The following is a 20689-nucleotide window of genomic DNA, read 5'->3' as shown; positions in this document are numbered from 1 at the left end:
AAAATAGAGAGGGTGTAGCATTCATAAGAGACACCAATATTTTTTTACATGGAAAACCATGAAAAGGGGAAAAACCATGGGGCATATCCCAGATTGAATGAATCCACTATTATCTGCAGTCGATTACAAATGAGGCCCTTCCTTCCTACCTTGGGGGAAGGTCTTAGCTTGATGTAATAAATATACATCATATAACGTGCATTACATGTGACTTGAAAGAATCAGTATTTATATATTTGTTTGGTTAGCAGAATCATAGTCGGCGGGCGAAGGAGGTCGGAAAGTCCATTGTCTAACGACAGAGGTTGGAAGGAGCGTAGTCGGCGACGAAGGACGGAAGGGCCGTAATCGGCGGGCGACAGAGGTCAGAAAGATCGTGGCGACGGAGGTTTGATGGACCGTTGATGGGCGGAAGTCCGGCCTAAAAAAGAATTCTAGTAACGGATGGAAATCTGACATCTGGTATAAGTCCGACGAAAGTCCGGCGATGGGCAGAAGTTCGGCGACGGGTGGAAGTATAGAGTCGGGCAGATGTCCGGCAACTAGCGGAAGTTTGGCGACGAGCGAAAGTTTGGTGATGGGTGGAAGTCCGACAGCTGGCGGAAGTTTGGTGACGGGTGAAAGTCTGGCGTCGAGCAGAAATCCAGCGACGGGCAGAAGTCTGATGTCGAGTAAAAGTTTGACGACTAACAAAAGTTTGGAGACGGGTGGAAGTCCGACGTCAAGTAGAAGTTCAGCGTCGGAAAGAATGTCGACGAAAGTCCGACGACATACGGAAGTTCGGTGATGAACGGAAGTTTGGCATCAGGTAGAAGTCCGGCATCGGTCTATGGCTGGGAGGTGGTCGAGGAGGAGCTTGTGGCAAGAGAACTCTTCATTGTCTTCTTTGTTGAGCCTCCATCATCCCCAGATGAGAAATGTGAGGTCTATTTATAATTTTCTGAGAGTGGCATGATCAATAAATAGGAGGAAGATCAAGGATAATTTGGGAGTGATTTGAATGGACGGGCGATGTTGATTCCCTTGTCATGGACCATTTATTGGACATTTGAATGTCTTAATTATATCAGAATTCAGCAATCTTGGGCTTGTTGGATTCATCTCGTCGAGCCCCTCGATTTGATTATAAGCATGTCATGTTTGGAGACCTTTTGGTAATCCAAATTATCGTTTGAACCTTCCAAATGAGCTTTGTGTCTTTGATTTGGACCCATTTGAGCTCAAATTGGGTCGAATTTTGTATCATTGGGTTCATATTTTCGATACGTTCAGTTCGATTGTAAATTTGCTGAAATTGGAGTTAAGATGTTCATTGATTTAATTTTTGAAGTTTCTAAATTGAATTTGCCTCAATATTCGTGCCCGATCAAGATAATTTTCTGATGATATATCACAACTGAATGAGATTATGATTTTTCTGAGAGTAACACAATAAATTGAAATATGTTATTATTAAGAGCAGTAAATTAGAAAAAGAAAATTTGTTTTAATCTTTTATGCGTCTCCACGAAACCGAAAGTACACGGGCACGGAGCACGTGTTAGGAGAAGCACGTGTCACTCACACATGCCGAAAGGTGGTCTCTCGGTTTCTACCGCCACATCAAAACCGGCTCAGTGGACCCCATCCATATAAAGCCATAATTAACCGATTTGCCCCTCCACGTCGCGGCCTCTCGTTTTCGAAGTCTGCTTCTATGTATGAGTTTACCATCTTGCCCTTCACTTTCATTAAAATGGATGCAGGTAACAGCATGGATAGTTCTGGAAGGTGAAATATCAACTTCAAAGTTCAAATTTCTTTATTATTTATGAAAAAAAAATAATGTATTTAAAGATGAAAATAAAATATAAGTAATTAACATTCTAGTAATCTCAAAATAAAATTCAAAATTAAAAATAGTCACTATTTTATGAGAATTTCTGCTGTAAAATTTTTTATCATTTATAATTTTGTAATTGTTTTTTATCATACAATTTATTGTTTAATAAATTAAATCATTTTATAGTTATAATTATTCCGAAAATATATATACAGTAATTACTCAATCGATCATTAATGTAAAAAAAAGAGCCAAAAACAACAAGTTGGACAAAATATGTAAGTGCAATACATGAAAAATGAATTTACATACATACCACTCTGAATTTTTATTTTCATCATATAATATCTAAATTTATATATTTATTTATACAATATCATTAATGTAAATTATATTGAAAATACTACTCAAATTAGTGCAGAGATGCTGAAGATGATAAACCAACATTTCTTAGCATAATAGAATAGGTTTTTGATGTGATGCATACAACTTCATCATTTTTTTCTTTGGATTGTGCTCAAATATTTTGAGTAAACCAAAGTCACATTTAAATATATATTGTAAATTTAGAAGCTTCATGTTCCAAAAGATGATTGTAAATTTTGCTCAAATATTCAAGATTCTAAAAAATTAAAATAATTTTTTAAATTTTAATCAAAGTCAATATGTTTGAAGTCAGATTAAGAATTTATTTGAGATTGCTGTGGCTTTTTATAAAAAGATGATTATAAAAATATTATAAAGAAAATAACTTTTTTGAAAGCTATGATAAAAAAATAACTTTCTAGTACAAAAATTTCTTAAAAATAATGAAAAATAATAACTAAATAAAAACTATGATTGCAATCTAAAAAGCAAAACAATAAAAAAATTATCCCAAATAGACCATAAATAATAATTTCAAATTTGTGTAAAAAATCAATTTATATCAATCCATTTGTAGAGCTTAAAATTAACATTTATTTAAATTTCACTCAACCATATATAAATAAATTTTCACAGTACCTCGTAAAGGTGACTAGAAGCATAGTGACTTGTGCATAATTTTAGCCAAAAGAGGGTCCAAAGTCTATATATATAGAGAGAGAAAGAGAGAAGAATGAGATTGACGGAGAGAGTGGAAAATAGACCGTTGATTATTTAATTTTGTGCCATTTCCCATCCAAATTCAAGGTAGATTCAAAGTCATTTAATTTGATCTTAAGTTGAGCCAAATTTGATTATAAACTATCTTAATCCAATATCAATTTGATTCATAAGCAACTCATTAGCTTCAATTCAAACCAAAATTATATCTAATTTTGATCTTGTAAAATAGATTCATAAGCTTCGTTTAGGACAGCTTTTTTACTGTTTTTAAAGAAGCTTTTTGATACAACAATTAAATTTTTTGTACTAAAAAGTTGCTTTAAGAAGAATTAAGAAAGCCGTTCCAAACGAAGCTTTAATCAGACATACATTACATATACACTAATGCTTATATTGATTCATATATACAAATACATAGACGCATAGATACATCAATTCAAATAAACATAAATGGGCGTATATGTATATATCAATTCAAAATTGAGCTAAGTTGACTTAGGTTTTGTTTGAGACGATTTTCTCATTACTTAAAGCAATTTTTTCAATAAGAAAACTGTTCCAAACAAAATCTTAATTCATGCTTAATTAAAGTCAAGTCCAATTCAAGTCAAACTAGACAGCTTGTTAACTATAATTCAAATATGATCAAAGCCAAAAATCAATCCAAATTTAGAACTGCTTTTAATATTTGAGTCAGATATAATCCCCAATTGAAAATAAGAAAGGCTTCAAAAAATAAAAAAATTGGTAAAAAAGAAAAAGACCATGAACCAGAGGAGCCCGACTAAAAGAAAAAAACAGCGAAGAAATTCACTTACAAAATCTGGTCGTGATCATTTTTCCATCTGCACCAACCTATTCATGAAAAAACAATTAGTGAGTACAATTTTGAATAAGATTTCATTTGAAACGGCTTTCATACTGCTTCTTGAAGAAAATTTTAGTACTTAAAAGTTGCTTTAAGAAGCAATAAGAAAGCCGTCCCAAACTAAGCCTAAGACTTTGTTTGGGACGGCTTTTTTGTTGCTTCTTAAAGCAGCTTTTAAGTACAAAAATTTCAACTTTTGTACTAAAAAGCTGTTTTAAGAAGCAATAAAAAAGCCGTCCCAAACGAAACCTAAATGTGCAATTTGAACTCCTTTTTCTAAAGCCTTACTGGTCTTCTCTATATACTGTATATGCGCATATCAAGATAGTATTTGACGGGCAAAACAATAAAGAGTAGATTAAGCAGGTAAAAGAAAATGAGGGGGCGAGAAAACAGACTTGAAAAGTATAATACACAGCTGAGTTGAGAGATACTTTGATTACAATAATCTAATATTATCTTCAATTTCTTCATAAACTGATGTTACTGAATCAACAACAACTGATCATCATCCAGAAGAAAAATAATCATTCTAATCATCATGGATAGACAATAACATCAGTATATTTTATTTGGCACAGACATCATTACATGATCAATGGTAAGAGCCAAATCCTGTCCTCCTAGACTTGATAGATGAACAACACAACCAAACATTAAGGTTTCGTTTGGGACAGTTTTCTCATTGCTTCTTAAAGCAGCTTTCTAGTAAAAAATTTTAAAAAAATTGTACTAGCTACTTTAAGAAGCATAAAAAAAGCAATCCCAAACGAAGCCTAAGAGTTAAAACAACTTCTTGTGCTTTCTGAAAAAAAACACTATATTATTTGTCTCTAGGATTATAAACTTGATTGGTCGGTTCAGCTAAAAGTGAGGGCAATATGTCAAACCTTCTGTTAACATAACACAAAAATATTGGCACAAAGCAGCATAAGAAGCAAAATTTTGTGAATACAAGTTTGGAATTAAATAAAAAAACATCAGCGCATTTCCAAGATGACACCTGTCCCACAAATAGTGAAAGCTAACAATTCAAATAGGTCATATGTAAAGTATAATGTGCAAATTTATGCTTGGATGGGCAGAAATAAAAGATCCGAAGGTGAAAGTTACATGTAAGTATATAGTGATGGAAACAACAAGACTCTTTCATACAAAACAAAATTGCATGTGAAACTCCAAATTCACAAATATAAGGTGCCTCCAGAAATCAGACTAAATTAGATAGAACAAGATGAATCTATAAATTTTCGTTCACTTTCATGGAAAAGGAATGGCAAAATTATTACCTCAACAGTTTTGAGTCGATTTCAGCTAGGATCTAAACTTCGATTCCAGCTTCATCCAAGACATTTTCTCCACTTAAAATATTTTAAATGCTACAATAAGACAATGGGTTTTTTTCTTGAGATAAAAACTGTTCTTTTTTATCTCTCTGCCAATTATTTGTTCACTGTGGAAAGCCTTTAAAAGTGAGGCTATGAATTTATCACATTCACTATCAAACCCTATTGACCAAAGCGAGGGATGGCTTGTGCATTCACCTAATGGACATGTATATATCAGTAAAGATGACTTCACCTCCCAATCATATTAGAAATTCAATTCTTCATAGATTGCTTAAATGGTTTAAACAATTGTCATCACCAAAGGACTTCAATTGCTTGTCCATGCTCTTCACAGTCAGAATAATCTTATCCATACATGGGTGTGATTGGTCTCCAGCTACAAACTCACAAGCCACACCATCAACCTCAATCATGCTACATCCAGGCAATTTCCTAACCTTATTTTCATCCATCTCTCTCCTCACCTTCCTCACATCTTCCCACCTGAAAGAAGATGCATACATATTTGAAAGTAACACATGAACACCACTATGATCAAGGCCCATTTCCACTAGGCTCTCAACAATGTCCTTTCCCACCTCCACCTCCCCATGAACTCTACAAGCATTGAGCAAGGCACCCAACACATATGAATCAGGCTCTATTCGCATTTCCCTTATTAAACTTTGCGCCTCATCAATCAATCCAGCCCTTGACAAAAGATCCACCAAGCAACCATAGTGCTCCACTCCTGGTTCAATTCCATAAACCCTGCCCATACTTTCGAACAAATGCTTTCCCAACTCAACTAAACCAAGTCTGCCACAAGCACTCAAGATGCAAATAAATGTCACTTCATTAGGCTTCACCCCTTCCTCTTCCATCCGGGCAAACATCTCAATCGCCTTCTCACTCTGCCCATGATTAGAAAACCCTGAGATCATCGCCGTATAAGCAAACACATCCTTTTCAATCATTTCCTCAAACACTTGATCCGCATTATCAATGCAACCGCACTTAGCATACATATCTATCAGTGCAGTCCCTAGAATCCTATCTAATTCCATTCCATTCCTCTCCACGAAAGTATGAATCCACTTGCCCTGATCCAAAGATCCAAGAAAACCACAAGCGCAGAGTGCTCCCACCACCCCAGCATGGTTAGGCTCAACCCCTGCAACCTGCATCTCATTGAAAGCATCCAAAGCCTCAGTAAACATCCCAACCCCCGCATAAGCAGTGATCATGGTGCTCCAAGAAACAGCATTTCTCTCGGGCATTTCGTCAAACAACTCCCTTGCAAAACCAATTTGTCCACCCTTAACGTATCCATTAACCATGGCACTCCAGGTAACGACATCTCGGTGATGGCATACGTCGAACAGCTTGTGCGCATCGCCCATGCAGCCACAGGAAGCGTATAAATGAACAAGACCATTCAATACGAAATCGTAGTTCTCCCACCCCAACTTCTCGATCAGCGCGTGAAGCTCTTGACCGACGAAAAGAGAGGCTGCTTCTTAAAGCAGCTTTCAAGTACAAAAATTTCACAGCTTTTTAGTACAAAAGTTGAAATTTTTGTACTTGAAAGCTGCTTTAAGAAGCAGTAAAAAAGCCGTCCCAAACGAAATCTAAATGTGCAATTTGAACTCCTTTTTCTAAAGCCTTACTGGTCTTCTCTATATACTGTATATGCGCATATCAAGATAGTATTTGACGGGCAAAACAATAAAGAGAAGATCAAGCAGGTAAAAGCAAATGAGGGGGAGAGTAAACAGACTTGAAAAGTATAATACACAGCTGAGTTGAGAGATACTTTGATTACAATGATCTAAAATTATATTCAATTTCTTCTAAAACTGATGTTACTGAATCAACAACAACTGATCATCATCCAGAAGAAAAATAATCATCATGGATAGACAATAACATCAAAGTATATTTTATTTGGCACAGACATCTTTACATGACCAATGATAAGAGCCAAATCCTGTCCTCCTAGACTTGAAAGATGAACAACACAACCAAATATTAAGGCTTCGTTTGGGATGGCTTTCTTATTGCTTCTTAAAGCAGCTTTCTAGTAAAAAAAAAAAATTGTGCTAACTACTTTAAGAAGCATAAAGAAAGCAATCCCAAACGAAGCCTAAGAGTTAAAACAACTTCTTGTGCTTTCTTAAAAAAAAAAAAAAAACTATATTATTTGTCTCTAGGATTATAAACTTGATTGGTCGGTTCAGCTAAAAGTAAGGGCAATCTGTCAAACCTTCTGTTAACATAACACAAAAATATTGGCACAAAGCAGCATAAGAAGCAAAATTTTGTGTATACAAGTTTGGAATTAAATAAAAAAACATCAGCGCATTTCCAAGATGACACCTATCCCACAAATAGTGAAAGCTAACAATTCAAATAGGTCATATGTAAAGTATAATGTGCAAATTTATGCTTGGATGGGCAGAAATAAAAGATCCGAAGGTTAAAGTTACATGTAAGTATATAGTGATGGAAACAACAAGACTCTTTCATACAAAACAAAATTGCACGTGAAACTCTAAATTCACAAATATAAGGTGCCTCCAGAAATCAGACAAAATTTAGATAGAACAAGATGAATATATAAATTTTCGTTCACTTTCATGGAAAAGGAATGGCAAAATTATTACCTCAACAGTTTTGACTCGATTTCAGCTAGGATCTAAACTTCGATTCCAGCTTCATCCAAGACATTTTCTCCACTTCAAATATTTAAATGCTACAATAAGACAATGGGTTTTTTTTCTTTAGATAAAAACTGCTCTTTTTTATCTCTCTCCCAATTATTTGTTCACTGTGGAAAGCCTTTAAAAGTGAGGAGGCTATGAATTTATCACATTCACTATCAAACCCTATTGACCAAAGCAAGGGATGGCTTGTGCATTCACCAAATGGACATGTATATATAAGTAAAGATAACTTCACCTCCCAATCATATTAGAAATTCAATTCTTCATAGATTGCTTAAATGGGTTAAACAATTGTCATCACCAAAGGATTTCAGTTGCTTGTCCATGCTCTTCACAGTGAGAATAATCTTATCCATACATGGGTGTGATTGGTCTCCAGCTACAAACTCACAAGCCACACCATCAACCTCAATCATGCTACATCCAGGCACTTTCCTAACCTTATTTTCCTCCATCTCTCTCCTCACCTTCCTCACATCTTCCCACCTGAAAGAAGATGCATACATATTTGAAAGTAACACATGAACACCACTATGATCAAGGCCCATTTCCACTAGGCTCTCAACAATGTCCTTTCCCACCTCCACCTCCCCATGAACTCTACAAGCATTGAGCAAGGCACCCAACACATATGAATCAGGCTCTATTCGCATTTCCCTTATCAACTTTTGCGCTTCATCAATCAATCCAGCCCTTGACAAAAGATCCACCAAGCAACCATAGTGCTCCACTCCTGGTTCAATTCCATAAACCCTGCCCATACTTTCAAAGAAATGCTTTCCCAACTCAACTAAACCAAGTCTGCCACAAGCACTCAAGATGCAAATAAATGTCACTTCATTAGGCTTCACCCCTTCCTCTTCCATCCGGGCAAACATCTCAATCGCCTTCTCACTCTGCCCATGATTAGAAAACCCTGAGATCATTGCCGTATAAGCAAACACATCCCTTTCAATCATTTCCTCAAACACTTGATCCGCATTATCAATGCAACCACACTTAGCATACATATCTATCAGTGCAGTCCCTAGAATCCTATCTAATTCCATTCCATTCCTCTCTACGAAAGCATGAATCCACTTGCCCTGATCCAAAGCTCCAAGAAAACCGCAAGCGCAGAGCGTTCCCACCACCCCAGCATGGTTAGGCTCAACCCCTGCAACCTGCATCTCATTGAAAGCATCCAAAGCCTCGGTAAACATCCCAACCCCCGCATAAGCAGTGATCATGGTGCTCCAAGAAACAGCATTTCTCTCGGGCATTTCGTCAAACAACTCCCTTGCAAAACCAATTTGTCCACCCTTAACGTATCCATTAACCATGGCACTCCAGGTAACAACATCTCGGTGATGGCATACGTCGAACAGCTTGTGCGCATCGCCCATGCAGCCACAGGAAGCGTATAAATGAACAAGACCATTCAATACGAAATCGTAGTTCTCCCACCCCAACTTCTCGATCAGCGCGTGAAGCTCTTGACCGACGAAAAGAGAGGAGATAGCGATGCAAGAGCGAAGGAGAAAGGAGAAGGTATAGTTGTTGGGGAGGCGTACGGCTGCAAGCATGCGGGAGAAGAGGGAGAAAGCGGAGAGCGGTTGGTTGCGGCTGGTGTAGGCGCCGATAAGGGTGTTCCAGAGAAAGGTGGAGGGAGGATGGGGGAGGCAGCGGAAAAGGAGGAGGGCGTAGTGTAGGTCGACAGTTACAAAAGAGGAGATCAGTTTTCCGGCAGCAAAGCGATCGCAGATTCCTCCGGAGATGAGGAGGTGGGCGTGGATTTGCTTGAGTTCGCCGGAGGAGCGGCGAGGACGGGTGAGACATGATCCGAGGAGGACTAGGGCTTTTCGGTCAGATCTTAAGCGCGGGAGCATTGGCCGTTGGGCCTCGTGAAAGTTTAAGGAGTAACTAACATAAATCAGTATAAGTATTAAGTAGTATTAAATGTATAAAATTTAAAAATGAGTAGTTTTATTATTTTGTTTGGCTATTAAAATATTTAATATGTTCATTCTAAATTTGTCAAATATTTTGATATATTTTTTTGAATTCGCCAAATGTTTCGATGCATTCTATTAAATTTAATAGCTCATAATTCTCTAAAAAACAAAATTATTAAGAGATTAAATAAACATTTATTAGTAATAGAATGCACCAAAATATATTGAATACGCCAAACTAAATTATAAGTTTGATAATTAAATATTATTTATTTCATTTTCCTTCTACTAATTTATGTTAATGATTATGCTCCTTAAAAATTCCCCTTCGGCCTTTGCGAGTTTCCAGGCATCCGTGACTGTTAAATTCAAGAGTTTGTTAAAAATAATATAAATTTGGCTTTATGTGCCTCTCAATAAAAAATGAATAAAAAAAACTTGTAATTCATTTTCATGAAAGCTCATGTTCAAAAATTTATTTTGAATTAAAATATTCTCATTTCTATTGTCGATGGTACTCATTTAAAATCTATAGCGAACAACATCAATTTAAATAAAATTCAAATTTTATTCAAATATCATTTGTAGAGCGCTTAAAGTTCAAAAAGAGTTTACCTTTAGTATATATAACAATCTACTCCAACAACATACTATTAAATTAAGAGTCCAATAATAAATATAACACAACAACTAATGAAGCTTATAAGTTCACCAAAATTGAAACAAAAATCAAGCTTTTAAATATCATCCATCTTAGTGCACTTTAGTAATGCTTTCTCAAGGTGGTAATTCTTAAAATGTTTGTCTTCACATAAGTAGTTATCTAATAATCTACATCTTTAAATCATTCTATTAAATTCATCCTCATATAAGTATTCTCCAAGCCCCAACCTAGTGATTGGAGCGAACTCAGTTATGCCAAATGATGTATATTTGCCTCTAATATTAGACGCAATGGGGTAACCCTTATTCGTATCATCATCAATCATCTTCAATAATAGGTGAACAAAAAAAGAACTATAGTTAAGGACAATTGAAGAATTGACTTAGGGGAGATACCTCATACTTATAAATGAGATCATTAGCCTCACATTATCTAACCACTTTCTCTATCATAACCCAACTCTATATTTGACCCGAGTAATTAATGTCTCACTAAAGGTAGGATTATAACATGCAACTACATAGAAAAAATAACTCAAATGAGTCAATTTTAAAAGAGATAACGGGAAAGAAGAAAACACGCCATTTTTGAACCATGTTTAAACTATAATTAAACGTTGATCAAACCATGATTGAATTCTGATCAAACCATCTTCAAATCATAATTGAACTATATTTAAATCACGATCAAATCATCTTCAAATCATATTGAACCATCTTTGAACATGATCGAACTGTTTTAAATCTTCTTCAAACTATGTTAAATCATGATTAAACCTTATGGAAACCATATTCAAATATTGTTTGAGCCTTATATGAAAAGTCAAAATAAGATTTAAAAATAGATGTTGGAAGATGGTTTAATCATGATTCAATCGAAGATATTCTAACAAGTTCGTAGTTGATACTATCATCTCTATTGATGCTTGGGGTTTCAAGTTTAGAGTGCGAACAATACATTCAAATCTAAACAACCAAATATATAAACATCATTAACTTTGAACTGATGATAAATGGAGAAATTGATGCTTCAAAACTTTGTTGCAATTAAAACACATGCACTATGATTACTTGATATAAAAAGATGATAGGAAGAGAAAGAGTGGAGGAGCTCCTATGATGTACAAGTTGCGTAACTATTCAAATCCTCCATATTTGTGAAAAATAGGGGCATTTTATTTTGAAATAAACTTTCAAATATATTTTTCTTCAATTAAGACTGATGAAACGGTCCATTTTTTATGATATTTATTCATTGAGTATAACTACTGGTTAAATTTTTAAAATTCTAATTTACTAAATCCAACCAATCCTAAATTTTTCTTTGGTCATAAATATATAAATATCATGAGAATTCAAGAACCCGTATAAATAATTCATATAATTGCTTAAATACAGTTACTTTTACGCTAAATTGGCATTCAAATGTTTTTTAGATCTATCATTAAAATATAATCCATTCCCTTATGATGATTTACATTACACGTTTGACATAAATTTATGAAAAAATAAAAGTTAAAAATAATAAAATAGAGTTTAAATAGGAAAATCTTTCATTCTTATGCGATGGCATAAAATCTAATTATACATAATATGTTTTTATCAGAAATCAACTATTTATTTAGATGAAACTTTTAAATATTAATTTTGTAAATAAAATTTAAATATTTATATTGCTAAAATGTTTGGGAATATAATAACAATAATATTTTTATACTAAAAATTCATCATTTTTAACATTGAATATTTTCATTATAATAAATTGTTTAAATAACAATACAATTAATGTTGAAAAAATTCCATGAGAAGCACCTCACACCATTACAATGGCTTCGCTTAGGACATCTTTCTTATTACTTTCTAAAGCAATTTTCAAGCACAAAAAATTCTAATTCAAAAATTTTTTATACTAAAAAAATGCTTTAAAAAACAATAAGAAAGCCAAGCTCGCAAAGTGATATTTTCGACATAAATCTCTAAATAATAGTAAATTATAAACACCACTTAGATTTATAATCCACAACATATAGAATAACTACCCTTACCAAGCTGCCTCCACCATGGGGCAGAGCATCATAATAAAGCATAATAAAGCAAGATGAACATAACTTCAATTCTCATCGAACAGCTCAAAATAAGCCTCTGAACAGAAGGAGAAATCAACATCATACCAAAACTTTTTGCTTCGGTTTGCAGCCTATTCAACAATAAACTATACAGTACAGATCTTATCTGGAGATACAACTACGACATGAAGTTTAACAGTCTATTCATCCAAGTTATGCACACTAAGGCTTCGTTTGGAACAACTTTCATACTGCTTTCTAAAATGACTTCTTAGCATAAAACTTTCTAAATTTATACTAAAAAGTTGTTTTAGAAAGCAACAAAAAAACTGTCCCAAACGAAGCCTAAGTATAAGTGTATATATATAATTTGGAATCAAATCATTTTGAATCAACAATCGCTTGAAGGGCAGCGAAATCAACTGCTAAGACAATCAGAAGACCATGAAAATATATACATATAATACCTCTATTGTGGCTTAGGAAAGCTACCTTGTTCTGGAGGATAAGGATAAAGTGTGCTGTAGGGGTGGCCCGGTTGAAAAGTATGAGGAACTTGGGGTTGTGTGGGTTTAGGTATACTTTTCTTCTGGCTGGGATTTCCAACAAGGGGATAACGATCTGCCTTAACGACACCAGAAAAATTGAACCCAGATACTTTCCTCTGCACGTCGTCTATCATTTCTTTACATTGGATGTTTCTGGTCATCACAAAATCACTGCATTGTTGCTTTACATTTGTTATGGCATCCTGTGACGGGTGCTCAAAAGTTAGAGTTGCCAGCATCGCATGAAGACCATGGAGCAAATTGCTATTTATTATGTTTTCTGACTGTCTTGATTTCTTTTATAAGAAGGGGTACGATCTTAAGTTTATATCAAAGGAAATATAGTTGTGATTGTTCAGAGGAAAATCTGTAATGACGATAAGCAGATGTAGCAATATATTGGGTGAACTTATACACAATTCTTATTATTTTATGCACTTGATATGTCACCAAAAATTGGTTTCATCGGGCATGAATCTCGAGGCATAACTCAATTGAAAACTTCCAAAATTAAATATGCACACTAGAGGTTCAATAGAGCTTTGAAGTCAGATGAATCCCACAGTTCCACCCAAGTACCACTGTCGGCGAACCATCGTCATCTGGCCATCGCCGCCGAACTTTTACCGACCGTCACGATCAGACCTCCACCCAAACCTCACGTCGGAACTTCGTCCGACCACCGTCGTTGGGTCTCTACTTAGTCACTGCCATCCGACTTTCGTCGCCCGCCAACTATAGTGTGAGAGCTCGTTCCTTTGTTTTTCTCTTTTCTGGATCTGATTTTTTCCTCCCAGGATCGTCCAGGCCGATTTGGGATCGTCCTGGGACGATCAGTGCATGGCAAAATCCCGAGAGCAAGGGTTTTTGGCAAATTAATTATCGTCCTGCAAAATCGTCCTGGACGATTGAAAATTGTTCATATCGTCCTGGACGATGTGGCGATCGGCCAGGACGATCAGACTGATGTTATAAGGAAATCAGCTCGATTTGAGGAGAGAGAAAAACTTTTTATAAAATCAAAAATATCTGAGGAGAGAGAAAGAGAAGAAAAGCAAAGGAAAAGCTTGGTTTCGGAGGACGCGGAGCGCTTTTCGTCCGTCGCCGCTGTTGAGCGATTTGTTTATCTCGCTGTAAGGACTCCGAATCCTGTTTTTGTTTTCAAAGATGTTGAGTTTTGATCGTTTTGAGCACAGATTTGTGTTTTCGTTACCGATAAACGCGCCGCATTTTGTATTGACGAAACTTTCACCGCACAACTTTTGATATGTTATTGATATGATTTTTCTACACGTTTTGAGTATTTTCTGTAACGATTCTACCGGTTATTTTGGGTTCTACGCGATTTTGATCGAATAGATAATTATCGGGTTGTTGATTGATGTCGCTTCAGTAGAATAGAAGTCTTATAATATTGTTGTGAACGTTCTGTGGTAATTTGGTAAAATTGTGATTTTAGAAATTTTTGTGTAAATTCTGTATACTGCCGTTATGCCGCTGGATTTTCGTACGATTTCCGACTTTCTGAAATTGATGATTTGAATTGATATGCATATGAATGTGACTATCTGATTATTGATACTGAAAGCCAAGTGGAGCCTGGTTGAACCGTTGGTTGGAGATTGACTTGACCTGTACAGGATGGTGGGCCGACGGGCTTTCCTTTAAACTATTGATCATTGATATAACGATTGGGAGTCATAAGGAGATTGATATGCCGACGGGCACAGAGTGACGACTCTTATTGAACCAACGTATGGATATCTACAACAGCACTATGGATTTCTACAACAGCAATTTGGATTATTGATAGCCAGTGATTGTACTTGTCAAGTAAGATTGTTGTATTGAAATGCATGTGTACGACATTGACTCGTAATGGATTTATTGCTTTATTGATTTGGTTTTACTGACGGATTTACGGGCTTATTGTTATCGTACGATTTCATTGATATTTATATTCTGTCACTGCACATTGCTACTGTTATAGATATTGTATGGATACTATGGATTCATTGACATTGATTGATACTATTGTTTCTACACTGTATTGAACTGCTGCATTGGATTCATTGCTAGTATAGACTGGGTTTTATTGTATTGATTTGATGATTTCATATTGATTGACCAAATAGTATTGTTTTGATTGATACGATTGATTTGACTGATCGATTGATTTCCTATTGTTTATTGATTCTTTTACCGCTGCATTGACTATTGATTTGATTTTCGTTTTTGCATAGATTCATTGATCATGTGCAATAGACTGTTGTGGATTTAATAGATTGACATGCATATTATTTCTAGTACCGTGTTTTGATTTCAGTTATAGGTATTAGGTGACCTGCTGGGCTTTTTGAAGCTCATTATATGTGGTTAATATTTTTAGATCAGGGCAAGGGAGTAGGAGATTGAGGTTGATCAAGAATCTCCAGGTTTTTGTTCTTTTGGTTATAGTGATTCTTTTGTATTCAGGACAGGATAGATTTCAGTTCTTGTGGTCATAGTGTAGTTCCTGAGTATTGTATATGATCTTTTGAGATATGAATCGACTCGTATATTGATGTTTTAAATGTTATAGATTTTTGCTAGACTGTTTGATTGAGGCTATAGATAGCTCTGGTAAATGGTTTTAATGAATTGATTGAAATTCTTTCCAAGTTAGATCTTGGGGCGTCACATATAGTCCCTCGAACCTCCGTCACCTGATTACGGCCCTCAAACCACTGTCACCCTACTACGGTCCCTCGGACCTCTATCACCCAACTACGGTCCCTCTTACCTTTGTCGTCTACTGACAATGGTCCTTCCGACCTCCGATGCCCGCCGACTACAGTCTCTCCGACCTCCATTTGCCTGAAAGCGCCCGTCGACTACTGTCCTTTCGACCTCAGTCGCTTGTCAACTATAGCCCCTCCAACCACTATCACACGATAACGGTCCCTCCGACCTATATCGCTTGCTAATTATGGTCCTTCGGACTTCAGTCGATAAACCGATTACGGTCCCTCCAACTTTCGTCGCCTGATAACAATTCCTTTGACCTTAATCGTCCGACTACGATCCCTCCGACTTCCATTGCCTGGCAACTATTCTTTTGACCTCAGTCGCTCGACTACGGTCCCTCAAACCACCGTCTCATGATAACGGTCCCTCCGACTCCATCACCCAAAGACTACGAACCTTGTGACCAACATCATCCTTTGTCTATGGTCCCTTTGATCTCCGTCACCCGACAACGGTCCATCTAATCTTTGTCTCCGAACTATGGTCCCTCCAACCTCCGTCATCAGCCGACTAAGGTCCTTCTGGCCTCTGCCACTACAAACTATGGTCCCTTCAACCTCAGTTGCTCGACTATGGTCCCTTGGACCACAATCACCCGCCAACTATAATCCTCATATCATAATTGTTGACTACAGTCGACATCCGTCGCCCAACAACGACCCCTCCGAGCTCCGTCGCCCGGTTACGGTCCCTCCGACCTCTGTCTATCGACTACGGTCCCTTTGACCATAGTAGCCTACCGACTACAACCCTTGTGACCTCCATTGAAGGCCGACTATGGTCCCTCTGACCTCTGACACCCAGTAACAGTCCCTCCAACCTTTGTCACCCAGTAACAGTCTCTCCGACCTCTGTCGCTAGCCGACTATGATCCTTCTAGCCTCCATCACTATAAATTATAGTACCTTTGACCTCAGTTGCCCGACTGCAGTCCCTGACCTCCATCGCTCGACTACAGTTCCTCTGACAACCATCGTCAAACTACGGTCCCTCCAACCATCGTCACCGACTATGGTTCCTTTGACCACAGTTGTATGGCTATTGACCTACTAACCAAACAAACAAGCTAATGCTCTTTTGAGAACAACTCTCATGTCATTGGATTCTTCCAACTCCAACAATGTAATGTGCTATATACGATGTATATTTGCTACATTGAGTCAACGCCTTCCCCCAAGGAAGGGCATCATTTATGATCAACAACAAACACTAGATAATTTATTTTAAATAGGTCAAGCTCCATGGTTTTTCCCTTTCTTGGGTTTTCCACATAAAAAATCTGGTCTCTTATGATCGTTGCACCCCTCTCTCTTATCTATCTATGTGCTACATATTCGTACAAAACTAGGACATTAAACACACCATCTCTCTACCGCCGCGAATGTTTCAGTACGCAACATAAAATCTTTTTTTTTTAATTTATATTGCTCCTAGTGTTAGAATTAAGTTTTTTTATTATTTTCAAACATAAAAAATAACAAATGTGATACAATAGAGGAGCATGAGCTTCTAGAAAGTGATTTGAAGTTGTACAGCCTGGAATCAGTAAGTGATCAAACAAAGACCTGGATTGTACTAGATATTTCATTAGCTGATTCACATGATAAACCTATTGCACCAAAAAAGACCTTCCTTCCCTACCGGAACAGATTATATGCGCAGCAATCAGGACCTTTGGATATTATCGATACAAACACATGAACAGCTAAACCTTCCACAACATTACGGTTAAATGAAAGTCCTAGTCCACTTCAACTTTGATTAGATTCATCAAGCACTCAACACAAACAAGTTGGGAATGAGGAGTTATAAAGCTTAGCCAAAATAGTGGTGATATGACTAATGATCATAATGATGACGAATTCAATTAACTAGATTTCCATCATTCCACCGCATAAAATATAATTTAACCGAAATGAAAGTCACATATCGAGGTATGAAAGGGTTACTATACTTGGTACACATCTTCTCAACTAAAATGAATTTGAATACCTGAAGAGTGATGTAGAATTTCAATCCTTCATTGATATTCTCCTTTATTTCTCGATATTTTTCCACAGCTGCAGCAATCTTTTTATAGCTCCTGTCCCTATTGACTGGATTCAGAACTCTTCAAGTCAGAACAAAATACCCAAAGAAAAAGGACAGTAAACCCAACCAATCTACATGGTAACATCATAATGAAGATCCATATAAAAATTTGAAGAGGGAATTAAGCAGAATTAAAAGAAAAATCTGTCTTGAATTTTTAAGGGTGAATGATGAGAGGGCCAAAAGCACTAGTCCCATGCACACTTGGTTCAGAGAAATATCTCACGAAGCAACCAGAAATCATGCTTGCTAAGGTCTACATTTGTTCTTATAGTCCTAAATATTTTCATGATTTACCTTGCGACCTATAGACCTGTCGACGTAAATAACACAGAAAATCATAGTTAACAAACTTATGAAAGTTTTAGCCAATTCCTAGTCATTTTGTAATAACCTTCTAATGTCTTCATTTAATTGAATCATACGACACCCTTATTTATAATGAAATAAGATATTAATACACCAATCATATGCTTAGCAAGCTTCTTCGTGTTTTATGATTTATGAAATTTAGATTAATTTCACTGATTTTGGCATAAGTTTTACCATTGACCATCCAACTAATCATTAACATCATTATTAGCCATTTGACCTTTTTTATGTTGGTCGGAGGAGGGGTTGGTTTGAAGGAAGCTTTAAAAAAATTAAGGCATAAAAATTGTAAGTTAATAATGATGAGAGATACGATGAAACGTTTTTAGTTAAAAGAAGAGTCAATGCTTGCTAAGATGAACAATTTTTTTTTTTCACAATGTAATGAATTTTTGTGGCCCGGTTAATGAGAAGGAACAATCTCAAGCCCCTTCAAAAATCCTAGGGATCAAATTGTACTTAAAGATTTAAAGGTAATGTATAATTTACTAGAAAATATAAAATGCAATAGACCAAAAAAACTAAAACCATACCAAAAAACTTTATTACCTTTGTAATCTTCCAGATTAAACACAGAAGTGAACTCATCATTTTGTGCCTGAGAACAAGGAAAATCATGATGTTATATCAGAGAAATATAGTTAATGCATCTAATATCTTAAAAGATGTTAATAACAGAAAATACTTTAACTGACATGCTTCCTTAGATAATATGCAAACAGCAAGCAGTAAGAGAATTCCCTCCGCAATCCTGAGCATCAATTAGGTGTTAAACTGATGTATTCTTAAGTTTCTGACAGAACAAGTAGGCGTAGATGGCGTAGATGTAAGAAATTGCTAAAGAAGGGAGTTGTGGTACATGTTTCTTGTTAAAGGTAGAGCAAATATCACTGACTTCAATTGCACATCAAAAAGAAAAAGAAACTGATAAATTTTACTGCACGAGATTTTCATGTTAATAAAAGATGATTTCTTCATATATTAATTGATATCATCAAATTACAACAACCTTTGAAGATTTTGAGTGTGAAATGTGTTAGAGCGGTCCACTGGACCGGTCCAGCCGGTCCAGGCAGGACCGGTTCACGGGCAAAATCGCAAAACAGGCGGAGATTCCGCCAGAACGAGCGGCCCGATCGCTCATATAGAGCGTTTTAGGAATGATTTTTGGGGGGTTTCAGAGAGAAATTTGAATGTAGGGACTGTTTAGGGAATTCTTTTTGATTTGTATGCATTAAATAGATGTTTTTCCTAGGGTTTGGGCATCTTGAATTTGGCTGAAATTTGAGATCGCTTAGATTTAGGTTTTCTTTGGGCTCTAGCGGCGTCTAGAGATTTGGGAGAGATCGATCCTCCTCTCGAATTGAGGATCAATTGTATCTTTGCTGTTTTCTTCTTCTACTAGTAAAATACAAGTTTTTCCTACGAATTTCTCTCAGTTTTCTACAGTTTTTCCGCTGTTTTTACTGTTTTCCTGCTCCGGACAGCAGTATTTCGTAGAGTTTTGCTGTAAAGGTGAATAGGAAATACTTGATTTCAAGTGTTTCCTATCAAAATGATAACTGCATTCACTTTAGTTGTCATCAAAAAGTGCTTGCATTTGAGGAAGTTAATTTCACTACCAAAAAGCTGAACCTAATAGAAGGTATTGTTTGGAAATAAAACCTAATGGCTCTTGAAAAATGGGTTTCCTTCCACAGACCATCCCCTTTGATAGTTTTAACACAAAATATTATGGATTGATGCAATATAAGATAGAAGGGATTCATTGATGAAAGAATTATGTAACATAAGTAATGCTTTCTATTTTTTTATTACTATTATTTTTTTTATAAGTAATGCTTTCTAATGCAAACTAAGTATGCTAATTAGGTCACAAGGAATGGTTGGGTTATCTAAGAATTTCTTGTACAGCAAGAAACACTGCAACAATAAAAACTAGTTTGACCGCTTCAGTAACAATGATTAATGTAAAAGCAATGCTATGAAGGTAACCCTTGAAATATTGATTCAGGTAGAATATACTAAACTTAGCAAGCCCTAAAAATGTGTAAAAGAAAAAAATGAAAAATTCACAAGGGGGTCAATTTGATCCTAAAACCTATTGTGACAATGCAAAACCATGACGAAGATAACACTTCAAAATTGCCCACAATTCCGTTACTGGTGAAGTAGAATTTCATGCAACAACTTAGCTGCCCAAAGCAAATGAATGCTAAACAGTTTTAATATAAATATGAACCTGAGTCCACCTCTAATATAAGCAAATAAGCTTTGCCCAGGGAAAAATAATTGCTAGTCTAATAATTTAACATATTCCGAGCTATTAACATGCCTGTGGAGCGGCTATTTTCATCCATCATTACCACTATTATTAACCTTTTCAATTGCTGAT

The 20689-nt window shown here is 36.0% G+C and overlaps 2 protein-coding genes across 3 annotated transcripts in view; both read right to left on the bottom strand.

The window, feature by feature from the left end:
* Nucleotides 1–4035: 4035 nt before the first annotated feature.
* On the bottom strand, nucleotides 4036–9716 carry LOC110110661 (pentatricopeptide repeat-containing protein At2g20540). The gene is made up of 2 exons (XM_028701164.1): nucleotides 8135–9716; nucleotides 4036–6620 (listed from the first exon to the last, which is right to left on the bottom strand). The coding sequence occupies exons 1-2, from the start codon at nucleotides 9699–9701 to the stop codon at nucleotides 5389–5391; spliced, it is 2799 nt and encodes a 932-aa protein (XP_028556997.1). The 5' UTR covers nucleotides 9702–9716; the 3' UTR covers nucleotides 4036–5388.
* Nucleotides 9717–12566: 2850 nt separating this feature from the next.
* The window catches only part of LOC110110618 (vacuolar-sorting protein BRO1), a 41228-nt gene continuing 33105 nt past the window's right edge, over nucleotides 12567–20689 (bottom strand). Inside the window, exons 6-8 of one of the 2 annotated variants that reach the window (XM_020842196.2) lie at nucleotides 18844–18892; nucleotides 17824–17927; nucleotides 12567–13247 (exon numbers count right to left, since the gene is read on the bottom strand). In XM_020842196.2, coding sequence (XP_020697855.1) covers nucleotides 12966–13247; nucleotides 17824–17927; nucleotides 18844–18892 — 435 coding nt within the window. In that variant the 3' untranslated portion in view covers nucleotides 12567–12965. The remainder of the gene's footprint in view (nucleotides 13248–17823; nucleotides 17928–18843; nucleotides 18893–20689) is intronic. The other variant, XM_028701110.1, reaches the window with a different exon arrangement.

Source organism: Dendrobium catenatum, unplaced genomic scaffold, assembly GCF_001605985.2.
Source record: "Dendrobium catenatum unplaced genomic scaffold, ASM160598v2 fragScaff_scaffold_1639, whole genome shotgun sequence".
NCBI lineage: Eukaryota > Viridiplantae > Streptophyta > Magnoliopsida > Asparagales > Orchidaceae > Dendrobium > Dendrobium catenatum.
Note: the sequence above shows the minus strand (reverse complement) of the source record. Positions and strands in the feature narration are given on the sequence as shown.

Bases quoted from the DNA above. Each gene is read 5' to 3' on its own strand.
- LOC110110661 (XM_028701164.1), bottom strand. From the start codon at position 9,701: ATGCTCCCGCGCTTAAGATCTGACCGAAAAGCCCTAGTCCTCCTCGGA. The intron at 6,621-8,134 runs GTGATGACAATT...TTTAAGAAGCAG, and splicing joins CAAGCAACTGAAATCCTTTG to CCTCTCTTTTCGTCGGTCAA.